The following is a 20,311-nucleotide window of genomic DNA, read 5'->3' on the forward strand; positions in this document are numbered from 1 at the left end:
CCTATGCTCCAAGGGCCCTGGCTATTTTAGGAAGTCATTTTCTAAAGAAAAAAATGCATCAAAGCTCAGCCACTGTAAACAGTTTCCTTTTATTCTACTAAGTGTGTCTCTCCTGAGAGAGTATTTTTGGACCTGGGTGTGGCTTTCCAGGTATTAGATAGACACAATGAGATGTTAGGGGCAGTTGTATAATCATCGTGGAGCAGGTCGGGCGCCTGTCCCTGGCCTCCATTGTCTCTTGGACTGAGAGATAACAGCTATGGGATTAAAAAAGGGTCTGGTTGGCTTTCCAATGACACAGCTGAATTGGAGGTCCCCTGAGGCCTCTGAAAAAAATCTAAATTTAAATGTCATTGCCTTTCAGACACTGGGAGTTGCAAAGGGCATATGTGAAGATTAGTGCTGAGTATGAGTTCTAAAAGGTCGAGAGAAGATTTCCAGAGCGCCCGTCTGTAAGGCAAGCATGGTGTGAGCCTGGGTTACTCTTTACCTGCATCTGGGATGCTGTCCACAAAAATACGGAATGATGTAAAATAACCTGGGGTTGGAACACTCGGGATAGTTTTCAAGAATGCACTCATTGATATCCTGGAAGAGAAAACAGCAGTGAGATGCCTCATGGTCTCTGCAGTGCTTTGTGGAAAGCCATACAGTTTGAGGAAGATTAATATTTAAATTATAGGGAGCAATCTTGGGCGGATGTAGAAAATTCATATGCTTGCCCAGAAAACTTTCTTATTTGCTGCTCACCATCTAGTTCTACTGGCTAGGAGCACATCTGGCATGCCAGTTCAGAGAGCAGTTTCTGGGTTGAGTAACTGGCACCCCTGCACCTCGAAGGCTTCAGCTGGATTACACATCATGAGAGCAGTCTACCAATGTGCTCTGTGGTAACCCTCAGCAGCTACCAACAGAGTTAGCACTTGATAAATATTTGTCCTATGAATTTGGTATGACTTAATTCTTAATGAATTCTGAATTAATCACATACCAGTATGATCAGCCCTGCGGCAATGAGTTTCCCTGTGATTCCATACATACAAAAATGATCAAGTATCTATAGTAGGTTCCTAAAGGGTTTGTACATTACAGAGGAGCTATAAAATGATATCTAATATTACAACAGGTTAGAAAGTGACCTTGTACAACATTAGATGTACTATGTTAGAATGTATGTGTATGGATACCTTCACTTTCAAAGGCAACAATTTCTGTAATTTAAGGCTGGATATGGTGTCTCCGTTAACAACCCAAGAGCTTAGAATGGCTTAAAGTCTCAGAATCTACTTTTCTTAAGACAGTTGACCTTGGATACCCTAGGTTCTAGGTACTTCTAAGGAGAAAAGAGAATCCAATTCACAGACCAGACAGCTGTGCAATGGTTTTTCTAGGGAAGATATTGGCAAGGCTAATTATGGGTAGAGATATAACTCCCAAATATGGTCAATGGAGTTTGAGTCTATAGAAGACACTTGTGATATGATTGGGGTAGACGGTTAGCTATTAGCAATTTTTCAAATCAAGTTGAGAATGTTGTTGCTGTTTAAACAACACTTTCTTTTCCTTTCTTTGGTTTATATATAGCCAAATAAACCACACAGTTACAATAGCAAATTCAACTGGAATAAACAGTCATCAACAAACACACTTGAGCATACTCAAGCACTTGAGTTTACTGGCAGGAAGCAGAGTTGCAATAAACAAAGAATGAATGAGGAGAAGACAGAAGGACAGAGCCATGACACACAGACCCACAAGGAAGAGATGAAGCAGCCGCGACTTCTGCTAGCTGAGCCTGCCAAGACCCTGTCCCTGCAGGCCTTGGCCTGGCGGCTCACAGAACCTCTGAAGGACATCAGCTGGTCACTGAGGGGTGATGAAGAGGCACAGGGGCTTTAGAAGGCCATTTTCTTCCTGTGATCCACAAATAACCTCACAAAGTCAATTTATGGGAAGTCATAAATTCGAAATTTAAGAAGTAAAGTTAACCATTCTCTTTCTGTTAGACCAAGGCACATCCTGGGGGATTTCAAAGAATTCCATTTGAGTCCATTAAGTGGTGCTCATCATCCTCTGTGCCACGGGAAGATGTAAACAGAAGATGACTCAGGTGGAAGAGTCAGATGAGAGCTGTGAAGCCCACACCTTCAGCCACTCACTGTTTACAACTTAAACAGGAATGCTGTATGGCCACCACTGAAACACCAGAACCTTCAGGACTCAGTCAGGTTCTGGCCACTTACACAGTCCACCTACTGGGACCAAGACCATTGGCAAGAGCCATTTCAGCTCCCTGGGCAATGGAGTTGGCCAGTAGTCTCAAAGCAGCCACTGGCCCGTGGCACCTTCCTCTGCCAGGAGCTGAGTCACTCGGGACCATTGGGTTCCTGCAGTGCTAATGATTTTTAGACTTGACTTAAAGCTTAATCACAGTCACCTTTTTATACGGAACTTTTCTTAGCACATATGTATTTTGAAACGATTATGCAACTTCATTTTAAAAAATCTTTGCATGCAGTACTTCCAGAGTAAGATTGCTTTAAAAACCTTTAATTCTTTACTATCACGGATAGAACTTGAGCTCTTGTGCTTGAGAGGCAGGCGGCAGAACCTCTGAGCCAAATCCCCAGCTTTAATTCTTAACTTTAGCCAAACCAACCTGTTTGCCAGTACTTGGTGTCTGATTTGGTCCTCTGGTCCCTGGATCTTGACATATAGCAGGTTCGACCTCCAATGCTGACCTCTGCCCAGCCCTCACCCTCTCTAAGAGTAGATCTTAATGCAAGACCCACTCTTCTTATCCTCCCACAGCATCATGGGACCAGTGAGACAGTGTCTTTAAGTGAACACTACTAACAACTATGACAATCCTTTTAATTGCCAAGATCATAAAATAATAAGGCCACTTTGGGTGGAATTGATTCCAAACAAGTTTAAAAAATATACAATTGTTTAAACTAAATTCCAAGAAACATGCTTTTTAAAAAAATATTATAGTTTGGGCTATTAAAAGGAAATGGGGTCCTGGTCTGAGGTCTGTGGATGGTTAACTGAGTATCCTTGGCTAAATCATGTTAACCCTGAGCCTCAGTGTCCCCACATTTATAACATGGGGTTGAGCCACATAATTTCAGTCTATGAATCTATACACAGACTTTTCTCATTCCTTAAATTAGTCAACTTTTAAGGATGGTTTTGTATACTGCTGATAATGTCTTTGGTTCCCAAACCTACAAATTTAATAAAAGGCTTTCTCTCAGCATTTACCATTGAAACTTTTTCACTTTTTACAGAAGGCAATTGGGAAATGCACTGTGGTTAGTATCAGACAGAGCTCAGTTCAGATATTGGCTGTGCCATGTGTTAGCTTGATTCCTTGGCAAGTGTATACATTTTATAGTCTTAATGTCCTAATCTATAAAATGGGGCAAAAATATTTTCCTCATAGGCCCCTACTAAGGTTATAAATCATGTGTATATCATTTATTCAACCTGACACTTAATTCTTGAGATTATGCCATCTTTATTATACACATTATATAATTCTTTTCCTTTTAGTTTATATTTAAGAGCACTATTCCCAGTGATTCCAACAGTTTTTATACAGTGACTTCAGCTAATCCACAGAGAAACCAGAGAGGAAAAAATATGGAAATATGAAGTGTGCTATATAAATTCAATAAAAAATACAAGTTGTTAAAAATCCCAATAATAAATGTAACTTTACTGTTTGCTTAAATGTGCCAATAAACTTAATGGAAAAAAAATCCCAAGCAATATTAGGCAAAAAAGCCAGAATACACTACTATGAAATGTTTGATTTATTATATCTCATCTCACTCTTTTCATGAAGCCATATAACACTCTGACATAAAAAAAGCTCTTTTTCAGTGTGGATTTAAAATTTATTTGTGAATCAGTCTTCACGCTTTAAGAATACAGACATTAAAGAAAAGTGGAATGACAAAATAGAGGACACAATGAAGGACAATGTCTTGTGCTCACTGTAACAGTGGTGTTAGAAATGGAGGACAGAAAAATTTACTGAGTGTCATTCTTCACAGAGGCAGTTTCTAATTCTGGACCCATAGGTAGACCATGCTAATCCGAGTACAAATTTAACAGATTAAGTCAGTTTTGGTAAGTGGAATGGACTTGGTTTAAGCTACCTTTTATTATTCACACTCTTCCTCATAAAGCCTTGTAAAAATTTTGAGCCTGAACTAGGGAGAGTCAAGCAAGACATTTTAGCGAGGAAGTTAATGGACTTAAAAGTGGCAGGTGGCCAGATATCCTTTTCTTGTCTCATGGTCCTATCAGCCTTGAATCTTTCTAGCATAGATGGGAAGCCCTTCAAAACCTTCCCAATGCAGCCCTCCTGAAAGCATCATTATCAGGTAGAGTAGCACTTTATTCTCCCTATTTTAAGTACAATGTATGGTGCTGGATCCTTCTATGGGGCACCTGTTTTGGTGGATTTATGTTTCTTCATATCACTCCTGAGATCATGGTCCAGATCATGATCATTGTGTCTAATGGCAGAAATGCAAATAAGACTTTCTGGATAAATGTATCTTTCTACATTTATTGTAGCCAATATCCTTATATATTGGGGACTCTAGTTTGGTGGAGCTCTTTAACCCTGAACCAGACACACACAAACACATACACACATATGAGATCAAACATTTTTGGGGGCCATTCATTTACACTCCAAGATTCTGAGTTTAAAGTTTCTACTGAATTAAACTAAAGACAGAGAAGTGGCCACAGTTTCATGATGCAGTGTTACAAGAGGAGGATTAATATGGTATCCAGCTCAGTTTTTATTAGGTTTCAGTAGGCTCTTTTTAGTTAACTACAATGAAGTGCACGGAGCCTTTAACCTTAGGGCGGGGCAGGATCTTGTGCAAGATGTAAATGCTGCTCCCCAGAAACACCCCTGCACTTCTTTTCATATGCAGTTATTTAAAAAGGGAGCTCAAGGTCAAGGGGTTTTGCTGTTTTCCAGGTATGTGGAGAGTTCAACTTCAGTGATTTCATAGAGGATCTAGAAAATGTGGGAGTCAGCAAAATAAAAAATAAAATATGAGATGGAATCCAATTGGCTAACAGACAATGGTTACTTCTATTTTTATAGCAAAAATGTTTATCATAGTATTGTTTAAAGATTAAAAATTATAAATAATTCAATTACAGTGATTAGGTAAATTGTCACAACTATAAATAATGGCAGTCATCTAAAATATTTACAAAGGACATGAAACTATAAGAAAAATGCTTATATGAGACAATCAGGGTAAAGTTACATATACAATATGACTACAATCCTATTGCTTTTTAAAAATCTGTATTTTAAAAATAACCTGGAAGAAAATGCACCAAAATATTTTTTACAATGGTTGGGCTTAAGATGGTGGGATCGTGGCTATCCCTTCTTTAAAAAAAAAAACAACCTCAAGATCTTAGTTAATGTACATGTGCTACTTGAAAAAATTCAAAAGTTTTATCAAAGTAAAACATGTTAACATTAAAAACCACACACACAAGCGAAAGACCAACAACGAATGTTATGAAAGAGGTTGTAATGAAAACCATCTGTTTCTTGCTCTGTCCCTCCCTTCCTCTCAGTTGCATTCTCCAGAGTAAGAGTTCCATTTAAATGGATTCTACATCTTACCAATGCTTGACTTGCTCCCTTGTTTTGTTGGAGTGCCTCAAGTAACTTTTTTGCACCAATATATTCAAGTCTACAATGTTGCTGCTAAGGAATTTGTGGCCAGTAACAGCCTCAATACTTCCCCTGTGTGTGTTAACATGAGAGGAGATATGTGGGACTTTAACATTTCTCTCCTTTGAGATTTCCCCGTGGTGAACCTAGTGCTGAACACTTAGTAGTATCAGGTATGAGATATTGTTTTATTGTGCGCAGTTTTATGTAATTCTCTCTCCTTTGATACCTGTTATTTAATTCTACATTTCCTTGCAGCTGGATTTTGGATACTGACTGATTTTTATGACTTTTTTCTTTCATCTTTTCTTACTCTTTGTTCTTCTAAGAGATTTCTCTCAGTTCTTCTTCCATGTCCTTCTATTAAATTTTTTATCATGACAGTTGTGCTTAAATATCTAAAAATTCTTTCTGGATACACATTAATTTCCTTTTTATAGCAACCTGCTCTTTTGATGGATGTAGTATTTCTTTGAGTCTAAGGAAACTAAATAGAGCTTTCTCTTAAAGGTTTCTTCTTTTTCCTGAAATTTCTGTTTCACTTAGGATTATTATTTCTGTTTGCTTAACTTAGCCCTCTATTCAAAGTGTAGTTTTTTTCAAATATCTATAGATCTTGGCTTGTTCATTCATATTTAATAATAAGTCAATAAAAATTGATGGATGTGCTGGCATGGACAGGGTTTATCAACTCCCATCCCACAACTAGCGTTTCTTTAACTGCCACGTTAGCAGTTTCCCCACTCCCAGGAACATTCAGGTTCTTTGGGAAAGAACCAGTTTTTCTTCTGGGAGATAGCTGCTAGTTGCTGGGCTTGCCTAGACTCGGTTGAGGGAAAGGCCTGCTTTCCCCCACAGAGGGTTTGAGTCAGTTCTGCTGTCAGCCTCTTGCCTTAGCCCTGCCCTTCATCAGGTCTGGCATTTTCAATTACCTGGCCCAGAATCCAGACAGACTGGATTCCTATTCAGCTCCAAACACAGTCCAGACTGAGGCTTTCTGATTCAGTCACCAACATTCTATTCCCTCTCCGTGGTTTGTTAAAGGGCTTCATTCTTTTGTTTTCTTTATTTTGTTCTGACCCTTTAATATTCCCTTATCATCATCAGAGTGGGGTCTTGGAAGATAAATAGATGTTATGGTTCAAGATCTTCTAAAGCCAAAAACTGTTCAACAAGAGCTAGTTTTCCCAACCCCCTAGAGCCATACACTATTATTAATGCAAAGGTAAAGAAACTAAAAATCAATGCAAAAGAAAATTCAAGCCAGTAAGGTGGTGTGCTGAGATAGTTTCAGTTATTCAGAAGGCTGAGGTAGGAAGATAGCCTGAGCTCATGACTTCAAGACCAGCCTCGCAACATGGCAAGACCCTGTTTCACAAAGAAAAGGAGAAAAAGAAAACTCAACAGCAAATAGCTAAGACCTCAAAAGTAGTGGTTCAAACCCGTTGCTTTAATAATATTTTTTGTTTTGATTCAATACTAATGCAAATGTTTTACACATTAAAAAGTCTACAATAATAAACATGCTTTACGTTTTGGACATAAATCTCTATCTTTTGGGGACATTTGCCCTTTTTTCCCTGAAGCCTATGGCAAATCAACAGAAAAATTTCCTCTTACTAAGTAGGTCAACTGCACAGGAAGGCAGCCTATCCAGCAGGAACCCACTGCATCTAGTTCACGTCTTAAAGAGGTCAGGAGGGAAATTTAAACAGAAGTTCATGAGTGACAGCAAATAGGAATACAGAGACTCAATACATGGTTATATGCTTTCACTGTACCTAAAACAAAGAAATTAAGTTAAAAGATGCAAGAAAGCAATAAGGGAACATGTGGCCTTTCAGCCTTTTGGGCTCTCACCTCCTCAGGACTGGGACAGATTGGCATCTCTCTCTTTTCCAGACAAGAAAAGCCTTCTAGTCTCAAGTAGTAATGAAACCTGGGGTGTCACTTTGTGACTACTTTTTGAAAACTTGAAAAAATAGCAATTGAGTGCCTGACACTAACTATCATTTTGGATACAATTTCAGTAAAGAGAAGTCATTCTCTGTAAAAAGAGCTGAAGCTCTTAACAGTTATTCAGGAAAAGCTGTAGGGTAATACTCATAAGGACTACTACAGACATAAGACCAGGGATGGATATGCCATGTCAAGACAGTGGAAGTGGACTCCATGGATAAGAAATGTGTGAAGATGCAAAGTGAGGGAGCTGTTCAATATGCATGGCACAGGATGAGTGCAGGACATACTTAGTGTGTGTGGACTCTAGGCAGGTGCCCTGATCAATTGTTTTCAACTGTACATGGTAGCCTTTGGGCTACTGTGCAGCCACAATCTGAGCTAAGGAAAATATCGTGGGTGTCTTACTGTTCTCATTGCTGAGACAAAATACCTGACATCTAAAGTTAAGGGAAGAAAAAAAATAAAGAGGAAAAGTTTATTGAAGCTCACAGTTTGTAGAGATTTCAGTTCATAGTTGACTGGCTCCAGGTAGAGTGGCATGACAGAGGTGAAATGGTTCATGCATGGTTCATGGTGGACAGGAGGTAGCGAAGCAATGAAGTAGGTAAGGAGCAGCCACAGCAGCCTGTCTCTCCCTTTTATCCCTTCCAGGCCACTTGCCCTTTGGATGGTGCCACCCATACCCAGGGTGGGCCTTTCTATTGTCCACATCCAGAACTATGCCAAACCAATCAGTGGACTAATTTAGTAACTACACACCCTAATCCCACACTTAATCCCAGTATTATACCCTAGATCTAGACACCTCTGAAAATGCCCACCTATGAATGCATGAGGCTTTAGGGGACAGCTAGACACAAGGCACCTTCTAATATGCCACCTTCCAGGCTGTTAAGGTGTTAGTGTGAAGCTTTTCATTACTCCCTTCCCCTGCTTCCTTGAGAGCCTATTACCACTCCATTGGCAGCCAGAATGCTCATGCTTTGTGGCTTCTTTCTCTGGCTCTTACTTATCAAAATAGGCTGTAGGTGTCTGGTGGAAGTGATATCATAAATTAATGCACACAGAAAAATGTTCAAACTCAATATACTTCCCAGAAACATTTGCATTAAACCCACAAAATGAATTTCTGATTACGGTGGAAGGGGGAGAGGAGAAAGCAGGTGGAGAGACTAAGCTTTATTGAATATTCACCACCTAATTCAATGAAGGAATGAATGGAACGTGCATTGGAAACTTTTCTTACTTTATCTTATTAAAGTAGCAAAGTTCAGGGACCACCATCAATTTGGTGAGGCATAGGGAGGATGATGTGCAATGGGGTCTATGCCTGCTGGGAATGCCAAAAAAAAAAAAAAAAATCACACTACCATAGTTGTAGCCCTTAGTCTTCTCAGAAGGCTCCCAGAAGTCACCTTGAACTTGTTGTCAAAAATTGGATTTTTCTCCCAGCTTCCTTTCTAACTCTCTTCAATCCTATGGTTACTATAAGGCCTAGAGAGGAAGGATTTAATGGGATCTAGGAGCAGAAAAGTCAAGGTACACAGGGAGCCCACAGTGAAAGGTGTGCCAGATGGCAGAATACCAGGATCCACTGCCCTCTAAAAGCAGATGAGCTGTGCCTTGCCTGGGTTTATGTACTAGGCTTTGTATGAGACTCATTTGATGTAATGGCTCTAAATCTGAAAATCATGGCTGTAGGCCAACAAGCTGAGCTCAAGATGTTTGAGTAGCCAGCACAACCTATCCCTGCAACCATTTCTGATTTGCATGTCCACTTGGCAACCCACTTCGGGCAACTGAGGTCACATTTTTCTGTCTGTGCTTGAGCCTCTGTCTGAGAAGCTTCCTCAGTTCCTCTGGTTCCTCTAGACTGTAGAGCAGGGTGCTCTGACTTATTTTTGCCAAATCCTTTCTCCTGGGAATAGTCTTCTGAATATTATGTCAGTCATCAGGCTTGGTTATGAACACAAGCTTTTAATTTTTCCATCTTCTGGACTCTGGGCCATTTACTGGGGCACCATTTGCCCTCCACCATATCACTTGTGCTTTAAGTTACCCATTCCATCCCTGCGTCCACACAGACATCAGGTTCTTCTGCTCCACTCCCTTTGCACTGGGTAAACAGGTAATTCTGATTTTAGGGTACAGGAAATCTAGCTTCAATAACTGCGTCACTACTGCTTTCTCCTAGGGTTAAAGAGCACCTTGTGCAACAAACAATAACACGAGAAAACCTTTTTCCTATTCCTCTCCTTTGTACACTACTGATCAATGTACTATTATTCTGCATAATGTCTCAAGAAAGACAGTAAGCAGAAAAATATACTTATGCCAACAAAGGGAAGGCTAGGATTCTTATATGTACAATATCATTAAGGGCTGTGTGGTGTTTGTATCCTAAGTGTCAATAACTTATTGTAAACATATATCATCTTTTATCAAAAAGAACTATAAGTTATTGTAATTTGGTCTATAATGCCAATGTGGAACACTTCCAGTAAAGCATGTCAATTCCTTGCTTATTTCAGTTGACATTCTCCACTGTGCACTAAAGGATAGTTAAGAGGCCCATGAGCCTATAAAAAGCTGGGGACATCGCCCAGGTCTTCAGGAAGGCCCCCTGCACTCAGTTGGAGTGGTGAGCTGACTTCTACAGTTCACCACTCTGAACCTTCCAAAGCCACACCTGTGGAATCCAAGGCTATTCTGAGCTCCAAGCAGGAAGAGCTGCTGAGTATGCAAAATTCTGCCAGACCATGTGGTTATTTTATTAAGCAAATAAATGCCTGCAGATTCTAGCCTAAAACCACTAGGCCCAATCTACTTTTATACAAACATTTTCAAAGGTAAAAATGGAATACATTATCAGTCATTAGTTTTCATAATTATAGTGTTTTTGGCAAACAATCACTTTCCTTCTGCCTGTAATGACTGGAACATTAGCACAAAGAATGTCTTTTGACAGAGGTTAGCCCCAGTGGGAGTTACCATTTCCATATCTTAAAATTATGTACCAAGTGGAACACTAAAATGAAGGACCTTGTTATGGCTTGTATGTAGATGTACCCCCAAAACCTCATGTGCTCATAGGTGGGGTTTTTGGGAGGTGGCTGGATCATGGGTGTGTGCTGCTGGATTAGGCTGTCTGATACTGAGATTAAGGGTGTGTGCTAACTAAATTGGTTTAGCATAATTCTGGATGTGGATAATGGAAAGTCCCACCCTGGGTGTGGGTGGCACAACCCCAGAGGTTATAGCCTGGATGAGATACAAGGGAGAGGGAGGCTTGCTGCTTGCGGCTTGCTGCTCATTGCCTTCTGCTTCCCACATCATGGACTGATTCTCCTCTGTGATGCCACCCTGCCTTGGAGCCAGAAGAATATGTACTGAAACCTCTACAAACTGTAAGCCAAAATAAACTCTCCTTTAACTTGTGGATGTTGGGCATTTTGTCTCAGCAACGAGAAAAGTAACTAAGACAGACCTTCATAAGGGCAGGGAAGCAAAACACAGTTTAGGGATAAATTTTGCAGATCATAAATTATAAGAACTGAATTCAGAGATTAGTTGAGGAATGCTGAGGAATAAGGGGTGGAGAGGAGCTGTTATTTCTTTAAGACTTAATTAGAAATGAAACAAGACAAATTTTACTTGGGATTTTAACTTTGAATTTTCAACCAGTATTTTCTGATACAGCTTACATCTATGATACCACAATATGACTGAATATAATTTTATTTCAGGGATCCATAACTTGTAGTGACATAATAATTTGCTTATTGTGTTTAAATAACCCAAACTGGAGTCTTCAATAAACTAACGCCAAGATTCTGTAATATATTGTGAATTAAGTTGTCTACTTTACATAAGATATCATGTTAAGCACCCTGGTCTCAAGTAAGTCACAAATGATCATGTCTGTTTCCTTTGTTTGTACTTTATATCATGTTACTGTACTAAAATTTATATAGAATTTATATAGAATGTCTTCTTGGTATTCAATTCACTTTATTTCTATGTAGTGTCCTTTTTAATTACTGCTTTGCCTTATACTGAAATGTCATACTAATATTTCTACACTAATTTTATTTTGTTTTTTGTTTATTTTGCATAAATAAACATGTATGAATGCAGGGCTTCATACATGCCTAGCAAGAGCTCTACCACTGATATGTGTACGCAGACTTCTTTTAGTTTTAAACTGGTGAGTTTACCCCACCCCATCATTTCCAGCATATTTATTTTTAAATAGATCAATTTAATCACTTACTTTTTCTGTGATTATTGAAAACTTTAAGTCTCTATCTTCGTGGGTTTTTTTTTTTCGTTCTGCAGACTTCTTTTAGTTTTAAACTGGTGAGTTTACCCCACCCCATCATTTCCAGCATATTTATTTTTAAATAGATCAATTTAATCACTTACTTTTTCTGTGATTAGAGAAAACTTTAAGTCTCTATCTTCGTGGGTTTTTTTTTTTTCGGTGCAACTTTTTTTTCTTCTTTCCATGACTTCTGTTAGCTTAACAAAGCTTTTAATAATGTATCCTACTTTCCTTTTCAAACTAAAGATTATATTTTTATTCTTTTTACGATTACTCTTGCATTTTTAATGGTCCAAGAATTTTTTCAACTGCATGATTTTTGAAAGATTAAAAAGAAAATAATAACAACAGAGCTTAAAATACTTTAGTTATTGGAAGATACTAAGGAAAGGCACAGAATTTTAAAAAATTTATTGAGAAATAGATGGTCAGAAAGACGAGTCATGAAAAAGTAATTTTGAAATTTTAACATTAAATGACAATTTTTTCTAACAAAGTGAAATATTTATTTTTTCTCTACTCTTTCAAATCAAGATTTTAGAGACTTCAATTATCCATTAAATATCACCTAGTTCATCTTACGAATGTTGTCTAATTTTAATATTTTTAAAATGCACAACTTGTAAACATAACATATTTTAATCAAAGGCTCTATTCATTGTTTCTTTTATCTTAGGCTTTCCCTTCTTCTCTCCATAATTCATTGTTCAATAGTGCTTTTAGTAAAGTCATTAAGTAGTAAACTTTTATCTGTGAGAAAGGTTAATGAAGTGATTGCTGCTTATAAAATTCTGGGTTGTCAATTATTTTCACTTAACATTTTGGTTACATTATTCTACAGTCATATAGTATCTATAGTTACAGGACAACAAGTCTGCTTTCAGCCTAATTATGCTTCTTTCATTGGCCTTCTCTCTTCTTCCTATTTTGTAACATTTTGCAGATTCATTCTAAAATATTTAGGTGTATATTTGACTTCATTAATTCATCATCAATTTTAGAATAGTCAGTCCTTTAATTACTTCAATTACTGCTTCCCTACCGTTTTTTCATTCTTATTTTCTGGATCTCCATTTGGATGACTATTGGAATTTTATAACTTTTCCTTATCCCTTAGGTGCTTGCTTTATCTATCTCTCTATCTGTGGTCTACCTTTGTCTTTCTGAATTACATTCTTGGTGAATTCCTCATGTGTACTTTCTAATTCACAATGTTCTCTGTTATTCTACTCAGTTTAGAGTTTATCCCATCTCTTAAATTACTACTTCAATGATCATATTTTTTATTATGATTTATAATCATTTTTGAAATATCCTCCTGCTCTTTTTAAATTGAAGTTATTCATTATTTTTTTTCTTGGTACTGGGGATTGAACTCGGGCTCTTGCGCTTGCAAGGCGGGCATCAGAACCACAGAGCCAAATCCCCGGCCCATTATTTTATCTTTTTAAACATCCTAGGCATACTTATTTTAAAGATTTTGCCACACTGTTTCTTAGAGCCATCAATAGAAATTCAAGTTCCAGTAGCAGATTATACGGCCGGTCTTTCTTGGCATCAGACTATTTTATGTGTTTTAGGCTCATTCTCAGTGGGAGATTCATTCTCTCTGCCTACTTTCCCATTCACCCTCTCTTTCTCTGTCCTTCATTAGTGGTTTTGTTATTACTGTCAGAACTCCTGGGCTTTTAGTTCAGAACTAAGTCTGAACGATGAGAATACTGCAAATCTGGTTACAAAACAGCAAATAGTTTGGCTCACTTCCTTGCTGGGAGTCTGGGGTTTTGTTTTCCCACCTTTTTAGGTCTCTGGCCTATTACAAAGTCAGAGTCCCAAGCAGCAGTGAGCTGCTGTTACATGCACCTTACTTTGCTTGAGAAGGAGGAGTGGCTTCCCACTTGACCCCAGTGTGAAGCAAAGAGATGGTCTGTCACTGCCTTGGTAGAAGCACCTTTAGTCCCTTTCAACCTGCAGAAGCCAAATTCCTGGCTGCCACTGTCTCATTCTGGACCAGAGCCCAACTGGTCTATGTTTTTACTATTGCTCACCCCTCTGGTATTGTTTCATGCAAGGAGATGCTCTTAGTTTTTTTCCTTTCAGTTTCCCCTTTTTGTGTTCGGTTACCTACCAATGGAGTGTGTTAGGGGCTAAGCAGTGTGAGATCACTGCATTTCATGGAGCCCTGTCTGGACTACGCATGCTTCTTCACTACAGTGAGGTCTGGCACAGGGATCCTCGCTGAGCACAGAGGCATGGGTGATCTGAGGTCTAGTAGGGAGTGCAACTTGCTAAGTCCAAGTAAAGAAGCTAAGTAAAATGCCAAGTCAGTGCCAAAGCCATGGAACACATTATTGAATTGTAATCACTTTTGCTTTGTATATCAGAAAGAAAAAGCAATGCACAGATTGAGTCAGAAATTAGTGTACTTCTGAGGGATCTTCTTACAGACACCAGGATAGGCCACTACATCACGGTACTGAAATGACTTCATCATATGGTGTTGCTTACAGTCTTCTAAAATCACTTTCAGCATGTTACAAAAAGTTCTAATATTTGAATATTTCATGAAGAAAGATGTCATAATATTTTCTCCACATATTCTTTATTAGTAGTGTATTCTAAATTTCTGAAAAGCTCTCTGCATTATGGTACTCACCCAGTGCCATGCAGGTACACTATAAAAGTAGCCTGCAAAGATGAAATTTTTATTTGAATTGTTCTATGCTTCGCAAATTACTATGGGATTATGAGTGTCTGATAAAAGCTTTCAGATGACAGCACTGGTTTTTCAATAAACAACATCATAAAAAATTCAACAGAAGAGTGAAGTCCAGAATGAAAATACTAATACATTTTAAACAAAAAGTACTTCATTGATATTGTAGGTGAAGATGTATCATTGGTGATGCTTGTTTTTTGGTAGTTATCGGCAAGACTGAAATGTCACGAACTGACTTTGAACCCATTCTCCACTGGAAAAAGTAAACTCTAGTTGAAGGCTCCACTCAGAGGACGAATGATTGAGATTTTGCATCTTGGTTGTGTGTAATTCTAGTCTCCAGTGTCCAGAAAATGCCATGTGGTTGGACCTCTGCCAATAACAGTCTGCTCTGAGTGTTATAGCTGCTGCCTTGGTGAACCTGGCATGCACAGGACCCTGGCCTCCAGTGGGAAGCCTGCCCAAGGCACTTAGAGCAGCCTATGATAACAGCAGCCTGTGCAGGGACAGAACTGATCACATTGAGAAATGTTTAGTCAATGAGACTATCTGTCCTTCTAAAACAAGCAGGAGGTTAGGCAGAGCCCATCTCTTCCCCCCTTGACTCGTCAGTAGAAAAGGTTCAAGGTAACTATTCTTTGGATTTTCTGTAGGAGTGGCAGTGCGATCTCATTTGAGTGGATTGTCACTGGATCCTATGTGGGCTGTAATTTTATCATTCTGTCTTTTTGTAACTATGGAAATATATTTTAACTTTTGACTACTCTCTCTATACTACTTGAAGTATAGGGTGCTTGTAAAATTTAGGCCAGAGATCAGAAGGACCACTGCAAATTTTACTTAACAGTTGAATTATGAAGCGGGGAAGATGAATTATTCACCTCAAATCTGTTCATTTCACCTGCTAAAAGAAGCTCAGAGGATAGGCCAAGTCTCAATATGGTATAGTGGTTCCAGAAAAAAATCAAGTTCAACCAGATCTGCTCAACCAACAGGAAACATCATGAGTGTAAGAAGGCAGGAATTCCCTAGAAATCAAGTGAGTTCTTTAGGGTTTTATGCTATAAAAGTTATTTATGAGCCCCTTGGGCCACACAAGTTTCTGAAAGCCACAGAAGTCTTAGCCTCATAGAATTTTGATGATTTTGCTTTCCCAGCTGAAGAAGTTTAGAATTCCTTTTCCTTTCTTTCACATCCAATAGTCTAATAGTTTTGGCCTAAGAATCCAAAACAAATCACAGAAGTCACACTTTGCACTTCTGGTTTTCTGGGGTATAAACAACATGTTTGTGGATATTTTTTAAACCCAGAGCCTCTCATTTCTGTTGCCCTGTGTCTCAGAAAGTCATTATGGACCCATAACTTGTTCAATAAAGGGACAATGAAAGTAAGTAGAATCATTATTTTAAATTAACTGGAAATGTCAGTTTCCATGACCTCTGCAATGCGATTAAAGATTGTCTATGTGATGGAACTTCACCAAATACTTTTTTTTGAATACTGGGAATTTTCCACAATGATAGTGAAAGACAAACAAGAAAACTCCAGAAAAAATATTAACTGTGTGTACAGTTGTGCTGCCAGCCACAATTCTGCCCTCTTGGCAAGGAGAACTTTACAAATCCTCAAACTTCCATTGTAAGTCTGTTTAGAGACGTTTTTGACCCTGTTATTGGCTCTGCTCCCTGGATTCTCTCTGTTCTAGAAAAAGGACTATATTTCAAGTAAGGAAATAGCCTGCAAAATCAAACCCAGTTCTTACACTGGCATCTGAGATTTTGTTCACAGCTTCCTTACTGGATGTCCTCTGATGTTTTCATTATATGTAGTGATGTTTCAGAGCCCATGTATTTAGCAAACCAATGTAAACCCAAATTCTTGCCCATTAAAGGTTGTGTTGCAATATTCTTTTTTCTCTTGTTACCTTATTCTCTATTAATATTCCCTTTCCTTTTTATATTAACTGTCAGTGGATAAGACCAAGGCTCTATAAACACTGGAAAAAATTCAAATCACTATAATAATTTCTACATAACTAAGTATAGCATTTATTGAAAAAAGTAAATATTAAAAGTTTCCTTGATCATTTTCTTCCCAATATCTCAAAATTGAGAAGTAAAGCAAATATTTTATAAACTCAACTAAAACATATGAGTTGGACCAAAGGTGGTGAGCTCATCCTACAAACTAAGTGTATGACTCTTTTTCTTATTTGATCACACAAGTGAAAGAATCTACAGGAAGAAAATCAATCTTCCTGCTGAAAATCTGCTTAAGCATATTTGGGAAGAGGGTGTTACTTGCTCTTTCTCTGTCTTGTTAATAAATAATTTCCAAAGCAACAGAGGGGAAGAACCAATTCTTTGTAAAGACTGGAGAAACACTTCCAACATTTAAGGTGTAAGGTTGGGTGACTGTAGCCAGATACACTGGGGTCCTTTCACACTGCTCTTTCTGGGCTCCAGGTATCAGCTGGTCACTGGGTTGTATGGTCCATTCCCTTCCCCCAGAAGTTCATGTTCTAGAGCTGGCCTGAAATTGCTATGTGCACAAGGCCAGGTAATGTGAGGGCATGAACGGGGCCCTGAGCCTGCATATGATGTGAATGGAAAAATCGGGGGCTAACTTGGCAGCACATTCCCCGGCTGGAAAGTGCTTCTCCTAATCACTGACATTCGGAACATGTGCCAGGCTTTTTCAATCTTCTGATTTTTAAGAGAAGCTAGAATATGAATTGGGGTGGGGTGTGTGAAATCCCCCAATTCTTAGATTTTGATACCAAAACTTTTTAAAAAAACTTGTGAGTGAAACAAAGCATGTTGCAGGTCAAACGGCCCCACAGGTGACCACAGAATTTTTGCCCCATCATTTTACTGCAGCCATTTCAAATCTGGGTAAGCCAGGAAAAAAAAACGCAAGGCTTAATAATTTGCTTATGTTGTTTTTGACAATAATGAACTGGTGAACACCCGGGGTTTGTGATGGGAATAGGGCACATCTGAGATATCTACGGAGCAGGAGAAAAAATTCTGGGCTGGTCACCAGATAACCTGGATTGTGAGGCTTTGATTACTAACAGGCGGGATTTTAATGCATGAGACACTTCACTTCCCTTCCTTGCCTTTCCTTCCGTTTCCCCTCCCCTCCCTTCCCCTTCTTTCCCTTTCCTTTCTTTTCCTTCCTTACTTCTTTCATGATACTGGAGTTACAACTCATAACCTTCGCAGTGAGTTACACCCCCAGCCCGGTTTTACTTTTAGACAGGGTCTCACTAAGTTGCCCAGACTAGGCACAAACGTGTGATCCTTCTAGGATACCATACTCAGCTGACACTTCACTTTTTTAATCATCCATTTTCTCATTTCTAAAATAAGATAGTAGCTGGGGATTTAGCTCAATGGTGTTGCAGACTGCCTCACAAGTGCAAGGACCCAGGTTCGATCCCTGCTACCAAAAATTTAAAGAAATAAAAATAAAAAAGGATAGTAATACCTAGTTGTAAGGATTAAAGCAACTGCATTTGGAAATGTTTCATAAAGTACAACTACAGAGATTATGCAGAGGTAGGTAGTAAATGGATACTTTGATTTCTGGGCCCATTGATTAAGGGTTATAAAGGATTCAGGAAGAGTGGATAGTGGTTTTGGACGTGAATCCAAGGGCTCTGCGATTTGACTCAGCACTGGAAGGAAGGGTGCAGTGAAGGGAGAGGTAAGCAGGGTACATACAGAAGGAGCTTAGTGGTGGGGATAGGAAGGAGCAAGATTTCCTTCAACAGAAAGCTTACTAGAACTAGAAATAACCAATAAGACAGTGAATATCCACTGGTAGATTATTTGTGGCGATTTTGAAATCACGGGTTGAGTTCTTACTCCTGGAATATTTTCAAACCACTAAAGTACCTTCCCACCCTTAAGTCAAAGATTAAGAATTCATGTCAATATCAACCCAAGAAAAACACAGAGGAAATTATAACAAAAAGAATATTTTCATTAATTCCAAGACAAACTGTAGATAATTTTTGGGTTATTAGCTGTTTTCAAGTCACCAGCAGTCTATTCTCTTCTATGAAAGTAGACAAACAAATTGTCTTTAAATAATTTACAAACCTTTCACTGGGAGAGTAGAACATTTTACTATGGGATTTTTGGTTTTCCCTTCCTAACATCTGGCCTGGGGCCATGACCTCTGGGAAGATCTACACTTAAAAGAAGACAATATATTGTTCTATCCTACTGAAGGCTGAGGAGAAACTCATTCTTACTATTCTAACTTCTTGCTCTAGCCTTGCCTCTATCTTACTGACATCAGAATTTAGGGATTTAAGATGTTAAGTGGTCTGAAAACAAATACATTTAAAAACAACTTTCCCTTTCCCTGGTGTTTCCTCCTGCCATGAGGTAGTACTAGGGGAAGCAGGTGGTTTTTAACCTGAGGTACTGAGTCCCCTAAAGATGTCTGTGGATAGAACTGTACAAGGTGTGGTCAAAGTACACGATGAATGTTTAAGTTACAAAATACATGCACTGAACTTTAAAAGATACATTGCCATCAATTCCTCTTAAAATACTGCCCCTCCCAATATCCTTACTCTATCCTGCTTGGCACTTTGTGGAACAGCTCTGGAGGTCCTCTTTTGTATCTCTGTGAAGTATGATTAAAAAAATACATGGTGAATGCTACTGCTGAGTGCCATCCGACAGAAAGGCAGGCTCATGAAAATATTTCCATGTGTCCTCACCCACTTATTTACCGGATCTGGCACTGTGTGACTTCTGGCTCTTCCCCAAAGTCAAAATGAGCACAAAAGATAACCATCTTGGATCAATTCAGGACACTGAAGCACCGACAACAGTGCCACTAAGACACTCACATAAAGGACTTCCAGAACTGCTTCAGAAAGTGGAAAGAAAGATGGGATAAGTTTGTTCAAAGCGAGGGGTATTTTGAGGGTAATTAATGGCAGTGTGTCTTCTGCTATAATAATTTTTTAAAAAATAAGCATTCACTGTAGTTTTCAATCACACCTTGTATTTCAATGTAATTTGCTTTCTTTGTAATATCAAGTATTTTATTATATACACTTAAAGGCATTATTCCAAGACGATATCTGTAGGCATCACTAGGTGCTAAGGTGTTCATGACATAAAAGAGATTAAGAACCTGTCGGTATGGATATATACATATATTTTTTTTTTCTTGCGTAGGATGGCCAAACTTGTCTCTACTTGTTCAGTGCACTTCCTGACCTGTGTTCTAGCACTGAGATTCACTTGGGCTATCAAAAAATATCAACAGAAGATTATTTTTCACTAAGATTTTTTAAATCCTCTCTCAAAAGGTTGGGTAAATTTTGATTGCAGAGTTGAACAGGAAAGTACAAAAATCACCAAGGACTTTTATGGAAATAGAGCTTTCTTAATTTATATTTACTATTCAATGTAGCACAATGGTTCTCTCAGCATGATCTGCTGATCCCTGTTGGTACTCTGGGAATTTAGCTCAGTGGTGCCACAGCCTGCCTCACAAGTGCCAGGTCCTGAATTAGATCCCAGTACAAAAAAAAAAAAAAAAA

General features: G+C 38.6%; 1 protein-coding gene across 1 annotated transcript in view; it reads right to left on the reverse strand.

The window, feature by feature from the left end:
- The window catches only part of Ust (uronyl 2-sulfotransferase), a 273,385-nt gene that overhangs the window by 49,682 nt on the left and 203,392 nt on the right, over nt 1–20,311 (reverse strand). The window contains exon 6 of the mRNA XM_033763316.1: nt 491–588. Coding sequence (XP_033619207.1) covers nt 491–588 — 98 coding nt within the window. The remainder of the gene's footprint in view (nt 1–490; nt 589–20,311) is intronic.

The sequence above is a fragment of the Fukomys damarensis genome, unplaced genomic scaffold (assembly GCF_012274545.1).
Source record: "Fukomys damarensis isolate Sample0158 unplaced genomic scaffold, DMR_v1.0_HiC HiC_scaffold_14, whole genome shotgun sequence".
NCBI classification, from domain to species: domain Eukaryota; kingdom Metazoa; phylum Chordata; class Mammalia; order Rodentia; family Bathyergidae; genus Fukomys; species Fukomys damarensis.